Source organism: Impatiens glandulifera, chromosome 5, assembly GCF_907164915.1.
Source record: "Impatiens glandulifera chromosome 5, dImpGla2.1, whole genome shotgun sequence".
Classification (NCBI taxonomy): Eukaryota; Viridiplantae; Streptophyta; class Magnoliopsida; order Ericales; family Balsaminaceae; genus Impatiens; species Impatiens glandulifera.
This window is the reverse complement of record NC_061866.1, coordinates 54,134,423-54,152,585: the sequence shown is the minus strand read 5'-3', so window position 1 is coordinate 54,152,585 and position 18,163 is coordinate 54,134,423. Positions and strand designations below refer to the sequence as shown.

Here is an 18,163-nt window from a genome sequence, read left to right as displayed (position 1 = left end):
TAAAATTTATTTGTATAGGATCCATGAAACAATAATAAAATATTTTTGGGTTTAAATTAGATGATTATTAAAAAAAAAAAAATGTTGATGCAAAAATTTGATATATGTAGTTACAATTTACATTTTTCTTTTATTTATTTGGAGCTCTTATAAAAAAAATGAAAAAAATTAGAAAATTGGAATAGTTCGTTGAAAGGGTTTAATAGATCGGACGACCATGGAACAACACAACGCAGTGGGCGCATAATGAAACGCCACGTGTGATTTGTGCCACGTAGGCGGAACTCCATTGGTCAGGTTTCATCATCATCAGCACTTACCACGTCACAGCCAGTTCTAGCTTTTGTATGAATGTATAGTCAGTGATACCGGGGAGAACGGTGACTTCTCTCTCTCTCTCTCTCTCTCTCTCTCTCTATATATATATATATATATATATATATCTCTACTCTGCTCGGCGGTCAGTCAGTGGGCTCTAATCGAATCGAATCGAATCTAACCCCGGCCGCAACAGGCAGGACGACGTTCTCCATTGATGCTGATTTTCTGTCTCCTCTCCTTTGGAGCACATTGAAGAAGAATTAGGGTGATGGCGTCCATGCTCGCTTTATTCTTTTCCTTCCTGATTTTGCTAACTCCATCCCCCTCTCACTCCGCAGTTTCCAGCATAGATCTGGGATCAGAATGGCTTAAAGTTGCTGTCGTCAATCTTAAGCCAGGCCAGAGTCCTATTTCAATTGCGATCAACGAAATGTCCAAGCGAAAGTCTCCGGCCCTGGTCGCTTTTCAAGCCGGCAACCGCCTACTTGCTGAAGAAGCTGCCGGCGTCATTGCACGATATCCCGAGAAAGTATTTTCTCAAGTTCGAGATTTCATTGGGAAACCCTTTGGCTACGTCAACAATTCTCTCGACGCGGCTTACCTTCCGTTCGATATCGTTCAGGATTCTAGAGGTGCCGCCAGCTTCCGAATCGATGATGGCGTCACCGTTTACTCTGCTGAAGAATTGGCTGCCATGGTCTTAGGATATGCTTCCGATTTGGCGGAGCTTCATGCCAAGGCGCCTGTCAAGGATGCCGTGATAACTGTCCCGCCCTACTTTGGACAGGCCGAGAGGAAGGGTTTGCTACAGGCAGCTCACCTGGCTGGTATTAACGTCCTCTCTCTCGTAAACGAGCATTCTGGTGCTGCACTGCAGTATGGTATTGACAAGGATTTCTCCAACGGCTCCAGACATGTTGTATTTTACGATATGGGCTCAAGCAGCACCTATGCTGCTTTGGTATATTTTTCTGCATATAATGCCAAGGAGTACGGAAAGACAGTTTCAGTTAACCAATTCCAGGTTACTTCCTATTTATTAATAGAATGATTTTATCAACTTTTCATTGATCACTGATTACAGAACCTTTAAGCTAAATCTGATTTTGGGGCAGCTTAATGTCTTTCATAAAATTAAAAAAAAGGACTGTTGCTTTGTCTGATTTGTAACTTATTTTGGCACACCAGCTATTTTTCCATGTACATTTGATCTTTTGCTCGTACTATCAGCTCAATTCCAGTGTTTCACAGTCATGTTTTGTCACTGTGTCTGTCTTGCATCTAGCGCCTAGTTTCATGTTTTTCTTTCTTTGTTCATTCCATTTCTAGAAGAGCTAGTGAAATTTTGCAGGTCAAGGATGTCAGATGGGAGTCTCAACTTGGGGGTCAGAATATGGAAATGCGGTTGGTGGAATTCTTTGCAGATGAGTTCAACAAACAAGTTGGTAAAGGAATTGATGTGAGAAAGTCCCCCAAGGCAATGGCAAAACTGAAGAAACAGGTTAAGCGCACAAAAGAAATTTTGAGTGCCAACACTGGGGCTCCAATCTCAGTTGAATCTTTGCACGACGACCGTGACTTTAGGTATGTAAGTAATTTAATATATAAATCTTTAATTGAAAAAAATAACTTTCTAATGCTCAATCTTTGTCTACAAGTGTTTAAAGGAGAAGGTGCAAATAATCTCCTCCATGGCATGTATAAAATTAAAGGAGAGTGGCTCATTGAGAACATAGAGTATAAAGTTCATTAATTAAATGAAACTTGTTTCCATCAAGCATAATAAATTGATGTGTTTGTCATCCTAAATTTAATGGGTGTTATGTTAGACACCGATCCTCAAATCCTTGGTTATAATTTTTGTTGATAGATTTTTTGTGAAGGATTTGTTGCAACATGTTTAGTGTATATTTGATTTCCTGATCTGTATATAGTCTTTTATTCAACATGTTTTATCATATCCTTTTTGGAATATCTATGGCAGGAGCACAATCACACGTGAGAAATTTGAGGAGCTCTGCAAGGATTTGTGGGAGAAATCACTTAACCCTGTTAAGGAAGTCCTTAAGCATTCTGGTCTAAAAATTGACGATATATATGCCTTTGAACTGATTGGAGGTGCCACAAGAGTGCCAAAGCTTCAGGTTTTGCTACTTTCTTTCCCTTAAATTCAGATACAGTTCATGCTTTCAAACATATCATTATCCGGATTATGAATGCATATGGACCACATTTTGTCAATATCACCCTCTTTTATCTAATTGAAGTGATAGTATTTGTGGATCTGTAAACTCATGAAGTACTGTTGTTAACACCCTTCATCTAGAGGTGTGAGCTTGACAAAAAATTCAAGTCAATCCCTTCTTTCATTTTATGTACAAGTTATGATGTCTGTTCAAGAGAATGATAATGTGTTCCCTTTTTACCATCATTTAGTTAGAAAGACTGATGATAAACTCTATCTGAATGAACCTATTGTTTATGGACATATGTATGGTGCATTTGATAAAACTGAAAATTAAGTGCTTAAGTTGAATACTGAATTTTAAATTTCAAATTAGTTAAAAATTAAGTGTTGAAGTTGGATACTGAATTTTAAGTGTCAAAGTGATTGAAAAATGAATGTTTAATAAACCAAATGAAAATATTATAGTTATAAGTAATTGATATGTAAGTTAGTTTGATAAAACAAGGAACTATTGTCAGGAAAGTACTTAAAAGACTATTCTACCCTTATAGTGCTAGCTTCTTGTTGAAGCAGTTTCAATAGTGGCATTTTTTTTACCCTCCACCCATGGGTGGTGATTATAATAGTAAATATTAATGTGTCAGTTTCTTGCAGGCTAAACTCCAGGAGTTCCTTGGGAGGAAAGACCTAGACAGACACTTGGATGCTGATGAAGCCATTGTTCTAGGTGCTTCATTACATGCAGCAAACATAAGCGATGGGATCAAATTAAACAGAAAGCTTGGAATGGTTGATGGTTCCACATATGGATTTGTAGTTGAGCTAGATGGTCCTGATCTCAAAAAAGATGAAGGCAGTAGGCAACAGATTGTTCAGAAGATGAAAAAGTTACCCAGTAAGGTTAGTCATTGAAATCGAATTTATAATTGAAGTTTGAGAATGGGCAATATCCATCAATTGTATTCTCATTATCGGTGCAATCGACAGATGTTTAGGTCCATTGTGCATGACAAGGATTTTGATGTTTCCCTTGCTTATGACGGTGTAGATCTATTGCCTCCTGGTACCCTCTCGTCTACTTTTGCACAGTATGTTGTCACTGGTCTGAAAGATGCTAGTGAAAAGTAAGTGCATCAACAGACCAATTTTAAGTTGTTGCAGACCCCTGAGCATCTTAATTAATTTCTGACTGAATCTCATTCATCCATTTTACCCCTTTGATTTCTAGATATGCTTCGCGTAACCTTTCCTCCCCCATCAAGGCCAATCTTCATTTCTCTCTCAGTAGAAGTGGAATATTATCTTTTGATCGAGCAGAGGCAGTTATTGAAATATCAGAGTGGGTTGAAGTTCCAAAAAAGAATATCATCTTGGAGAACAATACCACTACTTCCAACGAAACACTTGAAGCAGGTCCCAAGAATAGTACTACAGAAGAGATAGATGTAAACTTGCAGACAGACAGTGAGGGTAGCAGTTCATCTACAGCTAATGTAGACCAGAACACCACTGACATTGCTACTGAAAAGAAATTGAAGAAGAAGACATTCAGACTTCCCCTTAAGGTAGTTTCTTTCTTTGAAAAAAAACTGAACTAAAGGACATTCTAGACAAACATGTTGTTTCTTGTATCGTAGACTCACCTTCAACTGCTGAATTTCTAGATTACTGAGAAAACAATGGGGCCAGGAGTGTCTCTTTCAAAAGAAGCCCTTGCTGATGCTAAAAGAAAAATGGAATTGCTAGATAATGAGGACAAAGAGCGAAGGAGAACTGCAGAGCTGAAGAATAATCTTGAAGCCTACATATATGCTACTAAGGAGAAGGTATGAAACACTTATATTATGTCAAGATTGTGTTTTCGCAGATATCCTAGAAAATCTTGGATTTTCACCCAGACGTTTTCAGAGTGATCAAATTCTGTACTTGATATATTAACGTCATTTCAACAAGCAATGTCTTTCCCGTGTTTTGCTACAAATTCTATAATGCTTTAGTAGTCCAGGAGCTATGTCATCCTTTCAGTTAGACATCCTGATCAAATTTGAATTGTTGAGGGAATTGATATTTCTTTCTTTAATTTTTTCCTTTAATTTTTTTCTTTGTCATTCTCTGAGTTTCATAGATGTACCTTTATCTAGTTTTAAGTGAGTCATAACATCTGACTATTATTTTCATATGCAGCTTGAGTCATCTGAAGAATTTGAAAAAATATCTTCCAAGGATGAGCGTAAATCCTTTATGGAGAAACTTGATGAGGTATTCTCTCTCTCTCTCTCTCTCTCTACTCCTACACTATAATCTTCATATGTCATTTGCACTCAAATTGCACAACTATCTGTCAATAGTAAATATTTTTTCATTTTATACAATTTTTGGGATTTAATTATATTGCCTGTCTCCAAAGAATACAACTCTTGTTACCCTTATGAAGTGATTGCTATGTATAATTCAGGTTCAAGATTGGTTGTACACTGATGGTGAAGATGCTTCTGCAACTGAATTTCAGAAACATTTAGATTCATTGAAAGCTATTGGTGAACCCATATTTTCCAGGTTTGTTACTTAAAAACGCATGTTCAGTTGCTTTTGAGTTTGTTTAACATTGCAAAGTATGATGCTCATTAGAGGGAACAACATGATTGCAGATATAGTGAGCTTACTGCACGACCAGCTGCATCTAAGCTTGCTCGAAAGTATCTTGACGAGGTGCAAGAGGTAATTTTATTCAGTTAACTATAAATGTGGGTGATCTGCTACTGGTATCCATCTAACTTTGGATCATCAAGATTTTGCTTGTATAAATGTGGCAATGATAGTCTAACTTTGGATCAAAATGTCCAAGTATAATATTACTAGTTGGTTCTAGACGGAAGAAAATCATGCATTATGAATGAATGCCCTTTTGAACTGGCCTTGATGATCTCGATAGTAAGAGACCGGAGACAGTTCTCACATTAAGTGTACATAAAAGATCCCTTTTTGGCTCTCTCTATAGCCTTATTTGTTCTGGGGTGTTGTACCAGCACATCTTTGCAGCAGTATATATAACCACACATGACTGAATATTTAAACATACTACATTGTTCACTGAGAATAATTTCAAAGTAGTAGTAGGTAACTCTAATTGTCCTTCCATGTAACACTCAATTGTTAGTGTCTGTTGTTGACCCATTTATTAAGGTGGTACATTGAATGTATTAGTATTATTATGCGCTTTAAGAATATTTCTGAATAATGATTGCTTGCTTATATCATTTTGAATCTTTGATGAACCTACAGATAGTGCGTGGGTGGGAGAAAAATAAATCCTGGCTTCCAAGAGAAAGAATAGACGAGGTGCCTTAATTAGACTAATTTTCAAAATACTTTCTTAGTTTTTCCCTTAAAATATGAAAGGATTGTAATGAAAGCATTTGCTTGGTTATTTAGGTTGTGAAAGATGCTGAAAAGCTCAAGAAGTGGTTGAATGAGAAAGAGGTGGAGCAAAAGAAGTATGTTATAGTTTTGCTGCTTATGAATGTTTTGAAGTCCTCATTTGGTCTTTTTGATCTTCTTCTAGTTATACTTCTCATTCATTCACTTCAAGCAAATATACATCAATTTGAAGTTTCACTATTAAAAAGAATATTTCATTGAAATATCCTTGTCGTCCTGTTAATAAAACGAAATTTGTTAAACATGACAGGACATCTGCTTTTAGCACACCGGCCTTCAGATCAGAGGAAGTTTATAAGAAGGTGGTTGATCTTCAAGACAAGGTATTTTGAGCTAGCTGTTGGTTTCATCTTCTTCTTCTTGTTTGATTTTACTTTTATAGAGAAATAACAATTTTCTTGTCCCAAAATGTGATTGCTACCAGGTTTTGAGTGTAAACAGAATATCAAAGCCAAAGCCAAAGGTGGAGAAGCCAGCTAAGAACGAAACTGCTGCTAGTGATGAAGATGCTAGCTCGGAGGGGACCACTACTAAGTCAGAAAATAAGAGTGAAAAAGAATCCGACAGCCCTCCTTCTGATGACAAGAAGAAATCGGATGATGGTCGTGACGAACTATAAGTGCAGGGCATGTGGAATTTGATGAGCAGTCAGGCTACTAGGGATATAAAACATTAATTAAATTTATATAGGTCACTTTGAAAGAGACCGACCACTTATATAATATATATGATTTGTGATAGGTTCAGAATTGATATCCCCCTTCAACCCACAATATTTGTACCATTTTGTAGGAGCGGAGCACCCCACCCCATATGCCAGACGGATAGATTTTTGTTTTCCCTTTCTCAACTCGGTTAAAGAATTTTGATAATTTGTCTTTATTGTCGAAAAAAATAATTACATAACATTTCAGATGCATTACAAGAGTCAGTAATTTTAACAGTTTTAGCAGAAGATGTAATAGCTAAGCTAGCCCCTCTGCTGCTTGTGATGTGATCTGATTTCATCACATATTGATTATTAAACAAATCTTAAACACATGTATGAGAAAATATGTATAGCTCAACTTGGAGGGAGATCCAATCCAGCATGAACTAATTGAAGATAAGAATGTATACACACCTATTTGATTTACAAGCAGTGTTAGGAGAATATATCTATTACAATGTGTCATATTCAGGAATAGTAAGTGAGTAATGAGTATATTACATTATTGACTAAATAAATAATATGTATCTAAAAAAGCCAGAACTTCTTCTTCTTAGGTACCCTAACAGGAACATCTGCACAGACAAAGGTGAGATGATTGTGACATTTTCAATCAATTCTACTTTTTTTTTTTTTTTTTTTTTGAAGAAAAAATGTGGCCACAAGGGTTTATGTTTAACCCCACATAGTTCGCCAACACACTTAACCAAAAGCAAAATTTGCCGCTTGACGGGCTCGAACCCAGGGCTGAGGATATCCACCTCTTGTTGTCGTTAGACTAGAAGAGGAGATTCAATCCTCCTTAAACTAAACTATTTAGTAAAAGCATAATTATGTTCAGTACTAATTACCTCCACTTGAGTACAACGAATTGTAATGTATTTCACTCCAAAAGCTCAGCCACATCTCTGCACATAATTAACAAAAAAAACAAACCGTAATTTTAGTATACAGTAAAATAAAAAATGATTTATATGTAACAAACTTTACCTCTTGAAGGTGGTTGTTGAACGTTCTTGGGAAGGATTTCTATGTAACAAGTATCACGAAAAGAGGTCACCAAACATATTTTTGCCCCAAACTATATAAGAAGACATGATTCCAATGGTAAGTAACTATAGTCTATATATTAGGAAATAACTAATTAATATAACTCACTCGGTCTGCAGCTGCTTGTAGTGTTACATGATCACCCCATTCCCCTGATCTAGACCAGCCAAAGTTATTATATAAGATTGATTAGATTTTGAGATTGATTGTGGTGGTGTCATTTTAGGAAAGCCCTCTTATTATTATTATTATAATAACCAATCTTACTTTTTCATCTTCTTTATGTACCCCTTGTACTTCATCGGCACATAACCTTCATATAACTTCCTGTATTCCTTTAGCTACAAACAAACAAATATATATATATATATATATATATATAAAAAGTTTTCCAGAATTTATATATAGCAAATGCAAAAAAAATAAAAAAATAAAAACAAAAAGCATATGTACCTGCTTGATAACCTGCTTCCTTACATGTTTATGATAATCTGGTTTCCGAAATAACTGATCTGAAAGGGCTCGGAACTGGACATGAAAAAGTATTTAAACATTAATGCACTTTCTCAGTACGTAATACACAAAGATCATGCATGTCATGTAACAATGTCATTCAACCTAGGACATTCCAGGCTCTACTTTATCATACACCTTAGTAAGATTCAATTAGTTTGAAGCTAGGTCCAATTAATTAATTACCTGACAATTTCCATCCCCTTCCATTCTCAGTTCAGCTAAACCATAACTGGCCAACCTGAAATCCAACCAACAAAATTCATCAAATAGTATAGGACACAATCTTGAAAGAATTACTGAGCTAATATTAACCTTGATGCAAGTCGTTCATGGTCTAAAGTGGCATCATCAATGTCGGGTATTTGACTAATAGTGCGGGGAGTATGCTGCAATAATAATAATAATAATAATAATCATGATGCAAATATTGTTTGAAGTATAATCCTCTGCCTCTCCTCCTTCTCCTACCGGTATAGAGTCTAAATGAGAGAGCATCTTTCCAAGTTTCCCATCATTTCTTAAATTTTCTTCTTCAGCAAGTACTTGAGCGATCATGTGATCATCCTCCGTCGTGTTTTCTTGATAGCTGTTGCTGCTGCTGCTGCTGTTTAAACTCGAACTAGAGCGTCTACCACTTGCATTATTCAAATATTGCTCTGTCATGCTATGATATCTTAAGTCTCAACTATATATAAACAACTTTAGGAGTTAGTTGCAATTCTTCCTGAAAATGAACATAAAATCTTTAATAAGGATTTTCAGATAGATAGATAATGGAAGTAAAAAAACTAAATAGCAACATGACAGACAGACAGACAGACAGGAGCTAGAGCAAAAACTGGAGTCCATGGATGGGGCTTTGTTAGGCAATAAGATGAGCTTAATCGGGAAAGACGGACATATACGTATATATTGTGATTCGTTATCCAGAAGAAGGATACAAATATTTTTGAAAACTATAAGACAAATAACTAATCAGATCAAGTTTCTAATTCCTCGGCAATTACAAACAAAGAAGTAGTAATCACAGTTCTGTTTTCCAGAAACCATAAAAATGGAAATACCTACCTACCTGTAAAGACAGACAGACAGATAGACTACCAGACACACACAGAGAGAAAGAGAAAGAAAAAACACGACAGAAAATGTTGGAGGAGGTTGGCGAGCGAGAGAGCGAGCGAACGGTCCGGTCAAGTCAGGACACTCGCCATATGTGACTTTATAATTTATATATATCCAGGCAGTCAAACACGTGTCGTGGCCGCCGTATGTATTCACATATATATATGATATGGAATTTAAATTTTATTATTAACTCTTTTATACCCCCTCCTAAACTCTTTTGTATCATCATTGACTCGTGATTTTATCATATATATATATATATGTATGTGTGATTGATATGCATACATAATTACTGGTTTCACTTTTAATTGTATTAAATATAACATAATATTCCAATCAAGATGAACTAACAATACTACTACTATTATTACTACTAAGGTGTCTTCTTCTTTTATAAGTCTGTTGTTAACTATTATTATTAGTGTATTTAACAACAACACAACACAAACATATATATTTAAACTTTTAATTCCTCATTAAGGAAATCAACCATAATCCCATCGAAAGAAGATGAGTGAGTGAGCGAGTGTAAACAACATTGATTTGATTTGATTGGGGGGGTCCTTCTTCTTCTATCTAGTTAATCACATGTTGGCCATCAACATTGCTCTGATCTTTGCCCGGAGATCATCTGAAACCACCTGGGAACCAGCTTCATGTGATGCTGCCGATGATGACGATGTCTGAGTCTTCTGACCTCCATCAATATTATCATTACCACACACTACTACTACTGACAAATCATGATCCATCACTTCTTCCTTGGTGGAGGAACCATCAATCTCTCCTTCCTCCAACTCCTCCTCCACCTTATCTTCCAACTTATCATGACCACTTCTCCTCTTCCTCCTTACCCCATCATCCAAATGATCAGATGATGAATCCCTCCACCTGCGCCTGTGTGCCCTACTACACCTGTGTTTCTTCTTTGAGCAAGAAGAAGAAGAAGAAGAAGAAGAATTCCCCTCTCTGTCCCTTGCATCGTCATCATCATCCTTCTCCCCCCCTCTTACATCTCTTCCCTCATCATTTGAGGAATCAGAACCATCATGTCTCTTCTTTCTCCTGTGTTGCTGCTGCTTCTGCCGCTTGTGATGATGATGATGATCATCATGATCCCTCCTCTTCTCATATTCCTCCTCCTCCTCCTCTTCATGTACCCTCCTAGATCTTGATCTGTACTTCCTCCTTGACTTCCGATCGTCATATTCATCTTCATCCCATCTCTTTTCCATCTTCCTTTTTTTCTCTGAAGAATAATTAACATCTAGTATTACTTCTCCTCTTTCTTTGCCAGGAGGAGGCTCTACGGATGAGATATGCCCTGTTCTTGTCGTCCTATCAGTTTTACAAGGTGCATTTTCGGTTTTTATCTTTGCAACAAACATCTTTGCCCGTTTTAGCCTTTCAGCCTTCTTCATCTTCTCATCTTTACTCATGTTTTCCTCAGCTGAGTCTATATCTTTCCCCGAATATACTACTCCCTCACTACTTCGCCCACTTTTATCACCGTTTGTCAGAATTCCCCCCAGATCAGGATACTTCAAACCTCTTGTTGCGGCATGAAGGATTGCTGCAGCAGCAGCAGCATCCACAGCTATACCGACCTGTGGCTGCCCAGCCTCCGAATCTTGGTTATCCTTCTTTGACTTCCCAATTACCATTTTAAACTTCTCTTTCCTGTCAGGAGAATCATAAGGAATGTCATAACCAGAAGAAGGTCCCAAGGAATACCCATTCCTTTCCTTTTCTATGTACGCATTCTTGTCTTGGGCCTCAACAGAAGAACTTCTTTTTCCAGAAGGGAAACTCTTGACAGTTAACTTGGACTGTAAAAACAAGTAAAGAAGCAGCAGCATCAGTAATAATATTCAAATGAGAATACAAAGGAAGCAAGAAAGTGGGTTAGTCCAAAAATATAATAGACACATTAGACCATTATGATGGAAAGCATTCAGAACTAGAACATTGGATTAGTTGACCACTAGAAACTAGAAAGTCCTGGGACCAAAATTAATAAATAAATGAAGATACCATGTCATTCCCCAGATCAAGACTTTCTGACTAATAAAATCAATCTAAAATTGAAGAAAGTGGTGATATGACCACTTCTGCAAAACCACACCATATTTCAAAGAAAACAAATAAGGACTTGTAAAGATTCAGTACATGAAACTGAATATAACAAGCTTTAAAATGGGTAATAGACTAATTGGTGTTGCAACCAAGTCTATAGCTAATTTTCTGAGTATAGTATACATCTCCTTGTACTAAAATACCATTTTCATGAAAAGAAAAAGAATCAAGAAAATTGTGATATTATGCAACAAAAGGAATTATTTTTCATTTGATATTATGCAGTTGCTGAAAGGATGAGGAACAAAGGGAAGAAAAGAGATTTACTTGATTAGCTTCCTGTAGAACTTTTGAATAATAAGGATGATATTGACTAGAGGGTAAAAGGAATGGGAATCTGTCATATTTTCTGTCTTGTTCAATAAGCACTGCTTCATACTGCTTTCCATTTTTAACAATGAATTCGATTATCTTGTTGATTGACCTCTTTACGTCAGATGGAGGCTCCAATACCGGTGGTTTACTCTTAGATACATTCTGAATAGAAGAAGTCCCTGACTTCTCTGAGGTGGCCGAAACCAAAGGACCACTTTCACCTTTTCTTGTGCTATGAGTAGTTCCAGGTTTCAATTCGCCAATTTGAGTATTTTTCTTCACAGGAATATACTTGGAAGGAATTGGACGTTTAAGAACCATCTGATCTCCACCTCCATCTACGATTAAAGGAGATTCTGCTTTATCTGATCCATGGAGAAAGGCTGGACTACCATCACAAGAATCTTTCTTGGTCACATTTTCTTTAGATTCTTCACTCTTCCCAACTGTAAAATCCTCATCCTCCCCTGAACCATACACAGAGCCAAGCAAAGACAGTGCTCCACGAGACTGATTGTTCTCAAAATCACCCTTCTCCTTTACAGATTTTACATCTGCGTCAGACTGCAAAAGGTACTTATTTTCAACAAGGAACCTAAAATAAGGATGAAGATGATGGTCTGGCATCAGGAAACCGAAGGTTGGATTGTCCCCTTGTTTAACTCTCAGAATTATTTCTGATTGCCCACCATGTGTGGCAACGAACAATGCAGTTCTTGCTATTATCTGATGGACTTTATACGTTGTTGGCTGAAAATGAAAAAAAATACAAAAACAAGGCACTGTATTAACAATGAGAAATTATGTACAAAATAATAATAATAATGCGAAATTGAGCAGTAACCTTACTAGATAATTCAACAAATGATAGAGATCTCACTTAATCTGACAAAAATAATGACAAAATAACATGTCTCTAGGACTTTACTGGTTGTACGTCCTGTTACATAGTAAAGAACTCTAATCCTATTCCCACCTGTACCGCCCCTTGGACATGACATCAAAAGGAAACAAGTTGCCAGTTGATGGCAACATATATCAGAAGACTCCTTTCCTGCTCCAATCATCAGAAAACCTACACATGGTGAGTGTTGATATAATCCATGCATCTTATAGAATTATCATACCGCCAGATGGAGTAGACTTCTATAACAATTATATCACAATTTACGATATCCAGGAACCTGTTAAAAGGTAATTACAATTCATGCTCTTTTAATACTTACCAAGCTCTGAAGTAGGTTCTCAGGAACTGGGAAGGGTGGAACAAAGCCAGAACTTTCTATTCCAGCATCAGGCTTATTTTGATCAGTAGAATCATTTGGATTAGCATATGAGAAGGCAACAGCACGATAACCACCAGCATCAACAAACTTTTCCTCGTCCAGATCTGAAAGTAGAAGGGAGGGGGGATTATATGTGGAAGTTAGAACAATATTACCATATTGAGAAAAAGAGAGCAAAATGTCATAGTATAAAAAAGGAATACACTAAATGACTAGACAGACTAACAACATAAAATTGGATTTCATTTCTTACCTGGTGGTGGTAGATACAATTGTTGCAAAGTTGGTTAACACCCTGCAGGCTAGAGATTGTAATACAAAGGAAGTTACTTCTAATAGAAGCAAAGACAAGTTCCACATACTATCCTATCACATCTGCATCCACGGCTATATCTTTTTGTGGTTTCCCATATTGGGTAGACACATCTTGCATATCCTTCTTTGAATACCTAATTACCATTTCAAACTTGACTTTCTTGTTGGAATCATAAGGCACGTCATAAACAGAAGATGCAAAGGAAAAGTCATTGGTTCCCTTGTCTAAATTCTACATCCTGTCCTATCACAGTGTCTAGATGACCGATGCTTATTTCTCCCGCCAAATAAGTAAAATAGTCAGAAGATTGAATTCTACCAATAATGTTGCATGTAACATTATTAATAGTTTGGAATCCATCTAACTTATACAGAGGACACCATCTAAACAGAGTGACAATTAATTATATACCTCAAGATAATTCTTAGTGAACATAATAACTGCATCAGATGTCATACTCTGATTGCCCTATATGGTGCCCAATTCATTTTGCAGAATGCAGTTAGTTCCCCATTCTGAGAAAGCCTTCGTAATAAGATTGGCCTTCGACGGGCAATCCTGATAGCTTAATAATCCACAGGAACCAACTTCCATGGAAAGCCACAAATACATAATGTCATCCTAATTCTTCTAGCTCTCACAAAATAGTAGTATTACCTTAGCAACAACTCATACCAACATAGCAACTTAAATAGTTAAATTCATTCTCTGCTCCCAACTTTTATGGCACTGGGAAAACCCTTGAACGAAAAAAATCATTTCACAAATCCACAAAGTAGGGGAGAAGTAGACAATGTCCATGGGATCTAATTGGATTGAGTCCATAGGAACATTAAATTCTTAACTCTGGTGTGATCACTCAACTGGTAGGGTTCCAAGATCTAGAGAGAACCGAACATTCAAATGATGGAAAATAAAGAGAGAGGATGTTCCATTTGAAAACCTAGGTTGGCTAAGTAAATTACCTTGTTCTGCGAATGGTGGAGGCAGATCTTGGTAGCGTTCATGGTCCAGGTCGGAGTTGGTTGATGAGGAAGTGGGAGAGCGCGTCAACTGGCGGGACCTCCGCAGGGGCAGGCTGTTGAGTAGATGGCGGACATCATATCGGTCGATGAGGAGAGAATTCCATTGGACGAGAGCATCAGCGGAATTGACAAAGGTAGCCATGGCGTCATCATCGAATAAAAAGGCATGCCGTCCGATCACCTCTAGATCTATCATCTCTATGACGTTAACTTGGACTGTAAAAAGAAGTAAAGAAACATCATAAAAAGTAATATTCAAATGAGAATACTATAATGATGATGTTTCTTTACACACTCACATCATTCATCTCAGTCACAAACAAACAAACGACCAAGTTAGGATTGATCAAATGCTTTTAAAGTAAACCTAATTCATCTCCTTTCCACTTGTTCCATTTCAAATATGTTTTCTATTCCAATTCTATCTTAGAACATTCAAAAATCCTAAATCAATCTCTAATTTTCTGAACTGGATTCGTAATCGATTTGAAACCAAACTAATCTCACCAATTAGCAATTTTCTGGTCATTTCTAATTATTACACGTCTTTGCATATAGCAAAGGTAGTATGATTGAAAGATAATAATAATAATAATAATAATAATAATAAAAGAACCTTGAATTATTGAGTTAACCGATTGGTTCTGCAACTGGAAGGTGAGTACGATCAACCTCCTTTCTCGAACGACCGCGACCAAAGCAATCGCTAATTACTTATCTTTTGGATCTCTCTGTTGTCGATTATTTAAGACACGAGATTTTAGGGAAGAAATTAAGGTCACAAAATCACAAGATCTTTGAAGTTTGAATCATCTTCAGCGGCCTCCAAAGGCTTCAAGCCAAGCCAAACCCTCGGTGGTTAGCTAGATAGATAGATAGATAGAGAAGATCCCTTCCTTCCTTAACCATTATTTGTTTTCTGGGTTATTAAAACAAACAAATGGGTACCAATTTTTTTTATGTTGGGCTGTTGTTCTCTATTATGTATGTTGGGCTGCTTTTATTTATTTATTTATTTATTTATTTATAATAAGGACAAGCCCGGTTAACATTTGTTTTATTTTCTAAGAAAACTTTATTTTAATTTACAAAATTTAATTTGACATTCATAACTAATTAATCATCTTTTTTATACATATTAAAATATTTGATTGATATAATAGAGAGAGTTGGGAGATATAAATTATGGATATATTCTTTGACTGAATTAATTAACTTCAACCACTTCATTATCTTCTTATCTAAATAGTATATAGTTGCTTCACCCTTTGAATCTTCTAGTCTAATCAATTATAATTGCGTTTCAAATCCACCATTCCCTACTCCCTACTCCCTAGTAGTCTATTGGTTGGTTATAAATATTATTAATAGTGACACATTCAAATCAAAATGAGGTGTTGATTATTTTAGTAATGATATTTTTTGTTCTTTCAAAATATTAATATAAAAGAAAAACACAATATATATATGTGGGTTAGGTAGCCGATCGAAATATATATATATATATATATATAGGTAATAGGTGTGCTGGCTGGCTCCACCCAACCGTTCCACATACATACTTGTAATTTTATATGGTGCAAGTCTTCATATTTGACTTGATGTCATATATAACACCCGGGCACTCAATTCAAATAGCTAGATATATAGAAATTAAGAGTGTTTATTGAATATATAATAATAATAATAATAGTGCATGCACCAAATTACAAACCGCTCAAAAGAGAAACTTGTAGCTAGATATGGAAATAGTAAAGGAGAGGAGGGAGACATGACAACAAAATAAAAATAAAAAATAAAAAAGCTGAGACAAATAATTTTATACAATAAAATCTTCGAAAACTCAATCGTACGTGTCCATATATATATTATAAATATATAACGAGCTGCTAGGTCTTGTTAAACGGCCGGGAGTTAGACTTAGAAGCAGGCATCCAACACACAACAGCAACATATAGCTGCACAACTGCGATCATTATCACCAAAAATCAAATTATTTTTAATTAATGAAATAATAATAATAATAATAATATATATATTACAGACAGTTGCGTGAGACATTTGATCACGAACTATATAGCTAGCTAGGAGTTCTTATTAATTAATATATGATCGATCATCCACGTGTAATTAATATTATTGGTTAGCTTAGCAGATAGATAGCTGGTATATATATAGAATCGTTTTGATCATCATATCATTTATTTTATTCGATTAATTAAATTGTATAATAATATTAATGATATGATCATGAATCACCAATTCAATGTACGTTGAGAAGATGATCTCAACCACGTACTTACTTACGTGTCACATTTTAAGTGATTGATTTATATATATAAGAAAAAAGTATTAATTCATTTTAAAAAAGATAACTAGCTATATAGGGTACATATTCTAACTACTTTAATTTGTGCCAAATAAGATAAAGAAAAGAAGAATAAAGTATAGATAAAGATCCCTCACTATTTATTTATCTATTTGATAATAAATAAATTAATTGTTAATTTTTGAAAAGGTAAAACGTACTAATTATTGATCACAGAGTTTGATACATGAATATGATTATTTTTTATTTTATTTTAGAAAAGTGTAAAATGCATTTTGCATAATTATGATTATATATAGTAATTATCTAAACAAGATTATGATATTATAATTTTGTAAGAAGAAAAGTGTAATCATGATATTTTAGCAACACAAGAAAAATGAAGAAAAAAACTTTGGAGATGGCATAAATATTATATATTCATGATGATGATATGATGCTTGTAATTATATATATATATATAGAGAGAGAGAGAGAGAAAGAGATAGAATTAATATATAATTATAATTATTATCGTATATACGTACCATCCCTTCCAAAATCCGTCGCCCCTAGACTGAGTGGGTGCGGTGGGAGGAGGAGCAGTTCCCTGGCCGTAAGCGCCACCGTCTTTCATCGGATAACCAGCAGGTGGTGGTGGGGCCATGTTATAAGCGGAGGCAGGTGGCGCCTGAACAGCTGCTGCATATATATATATATAGAGAGAGAGAGAGAGTTCCATCATCAAACATATAATTTATTAGTTAATTAATTAATTAATTGGATGAATCGATTCTATATATATATATAATAAAAAGTAGTAAAGATGATGATCATACCATATTGGGGTTGTGCTTGACTCATGTTTGATGATATTAGGGCAAGTAATTAGAGAGAGAAATGAGTAATATGTATGTATGTATGTATGTTGCTAGCTTGCTAGAGATAGAAATCGATCGATGATATTGGAAGAGGATCCTTATGTCTGGTTGCTTATATAGAGAAGAAGATATTTGATTTATTAATTAATTAATTAATTAGGAGAAAGAGAGAGTTGAGCTGTTCTATTTTGTAATACTTTCTTAGGGGAGAAGGAGAAGAAAATATAAAATATAAAAAGAATTGTGACGGAGGAGATGCTTCCGAGGAACCAACGTTAGATGATGCCGCGGCCTGCAAAGTTCTAACTGTAAAGTCAAGTAAACTAAGGCGGCCAGCTATTCATTTCTTCTTCTTTTTTTCTTTTTTCTTTTTTTTTATTTCGGCCGGATTCTTTTTCGTAATTCCGTTTCACGCGTTATGACTATACTTTTTTTATTTAGAATAATTACTTTATAATATGCAGCAGCAGGTTAAGCCTGGTGAGAGTTTTTTCATATTATAGCAATTGGAAAATGAAGCTAGCCTACTTTATTATATTTATATTGTAA

General features: G+C 35.6%; 3 protein-coding genes and 1 long non-coding RNA gene across 4 annotated transcripts; 1 reads left to right on the top strand and 3 right to left on the bottom strand.

Annotated features, from left to right (window-relative positions):
• The first annotated feature begins 434 nt into the window (after window positions 1–434).
• On the top strand, window positions 435–6,862 carry LOC124937627 (heat shock 70 kDa protein 17). Its single transcript, XM_047477922.1, has 14 exons — window positions 435–1,345; window positions 1,673–1,905; window positions 2,306–2,465; window positions 3,164–3,409; window positions 3,497–3,633; window positions 3,738–4,074; window positions 4,174–4,335; window positions 4,694–4,768; window positions 4,965–5,065; window positions 5,158–5,227; window positions 5,792–5,848; window positions 5,942–6,003; window positions 6,198–6,270; window positions 6,372–6,862. The coding sequence occupies exons 1-14, from the start codon at window positions 590–592 to the stop codon at window positions 6,564–6,566; spliced, it is 2,664 nt and encodes an 887-aa protein (XP_047333878.1). The 5' UTR covers window positions 435–589; the 3' UTR covers window positions 6,567–6,862.
• A 187-nt stretch (window positions 6,863–7,049) lies between these two features.
• LOC124939875 (OVARIAN TUMOR DOMAIN-containing deubiquitinating enzyme 11-like) lies at window positions 7,050–8,944 on the bottom strand. Its single transcript, XM_047480330.1, has 9 exons — window positions 8,691–8,944; window positions 8,535–8,608; window positions 8,406–8,460; window positions 8,160–8,234; window positions 7,974–8,047; window positions 7,815–7,863; window positions 7,647–7,737; window positions 7,508–7,564; window positions 7,050–7,231 (listed from the first exon to the last, which is right to left on the bottom strand). The coding sequence occupies exons 1-9, from the start codon at window positions 8,883–8,885 to the stop codon at window positions 7,185–7,187; spliced, it is 717 nt and encodes a 238-aa protein (XP_047336286.1). The 5' UTR covers window positions 8,886–8,944; the 3' UTR covers window positions 7,050–7,184.
• Window positions 8,945–9,624: 680 nt separating this feature from the next.
• Window positions 9,625–15,324, bottom strand: LOC124937642 (protein suppressor of white apricot). The gene is made up of 5 exons (XM_047477938.1): window positions 15,042–15,324; window positions 14,366–14,641; window positions 13,025–13,188; window positions 11,751–12,548; window positions 9,625–11,176 (listed from the first exon to the last, which is right to left on the bottom strand). Exons 2-5 carry the CDS (start codon window positions 14,619–14,621, stop codon window positions 9,932–9,934), a joined length of 2,463 nt encoding a protein of 820 aa, XP_047333894.1. The 5' UTR covers window positions 14,622–14,641; window positions 15,042–15,324; the 3' UTR covers window positions 9,625–9,931.
• A 741-nt stretch (window positions 15,325–16,065) lies between these two features.
• On the bottom strand, window positions 16,066–17,781 carry LOC124940550. Its single transcript, XR_007099477.1, has 2 exons — window positions 17,282–17,781; window positions 16,066–16,391 (listed from the first exon to the last, which is right to left on the bottom strand). It is a non-coding gene; the product is annotated as an uncharacterized LOC124940550 (long non-coding RNA).
• Window positions 17,782–18,163: the final 382 nt, after the last annotated feature.

Excerpts from the sequence above, each read along its gene's own strand:
- LOC124937642 (XM_047477938.1), bottom strand. The coding sequence starts at position 14,621 with ATGATAGATCTAGAGGTGATCGGACGGCATGCCTTTTTATTCGATGAT. Across the intron at positions 12,549-13,024 it reads AGAACCTACTTCAGAGCTTG|CCAACAACGTATAAAGTCCA; the intron begins GTAAGTATTAAA and ends TTTCATTTTCAG. Across the intron at positions 11,177-11,750 it reads TTCTACAGGAAGCTAATCAA|TCCAAGTTAACTGTCAAGAG; the intron begins GTAAATCTCTTT and ends TTGTTTTTACAG.
- LOC124939875 (XM_047480330.1), bottom strand. The coding sequence starts at position 8,885 with ATGACAGAGCAATATTTGAATAATGCAAGTGGTAGACGCTCTAGTTCG. Across the intron at positions 8,235-8,405 it reads AAGGGGATGGAAATTGTCAG|TTCCGAGCCCTTTCAGATCA; the intron begins GTAATTAATTAA and ends TTTCATGTCCAG. Across the intron at positions 7,232-7,507 it reads TTCGTTGTACTCAAGTGGAG|ATGTTCCTGTTAGGGTACCT; the intron begins GTAATTAGTACT and ends TTGTCTGTGCAG.
- LOC124937627 (XM_047477922.1), top strand. The coding sequence starts at position 590 with ATGGCGTCCATGCTCGCTTTATTCTTTTCCTTCCTGATTTTGCTAACT. Across the intron at positions 2,466-3,163 it reads CAAGAGTGCCAAAGCTTCAG|GCTAAACTCCAGGAGTTCCT; the intron begins GTTTTGCTACTT and ends AGTTTCTTGCAG. Across the intron at positions 5,228-5,791 it reads ATCTTGACGAGGTGCAAGAG|ATAGTGCGTGGGTGGGAGAA; the intron begins GTAATTTTATTC and ends ATGAACCTACAG.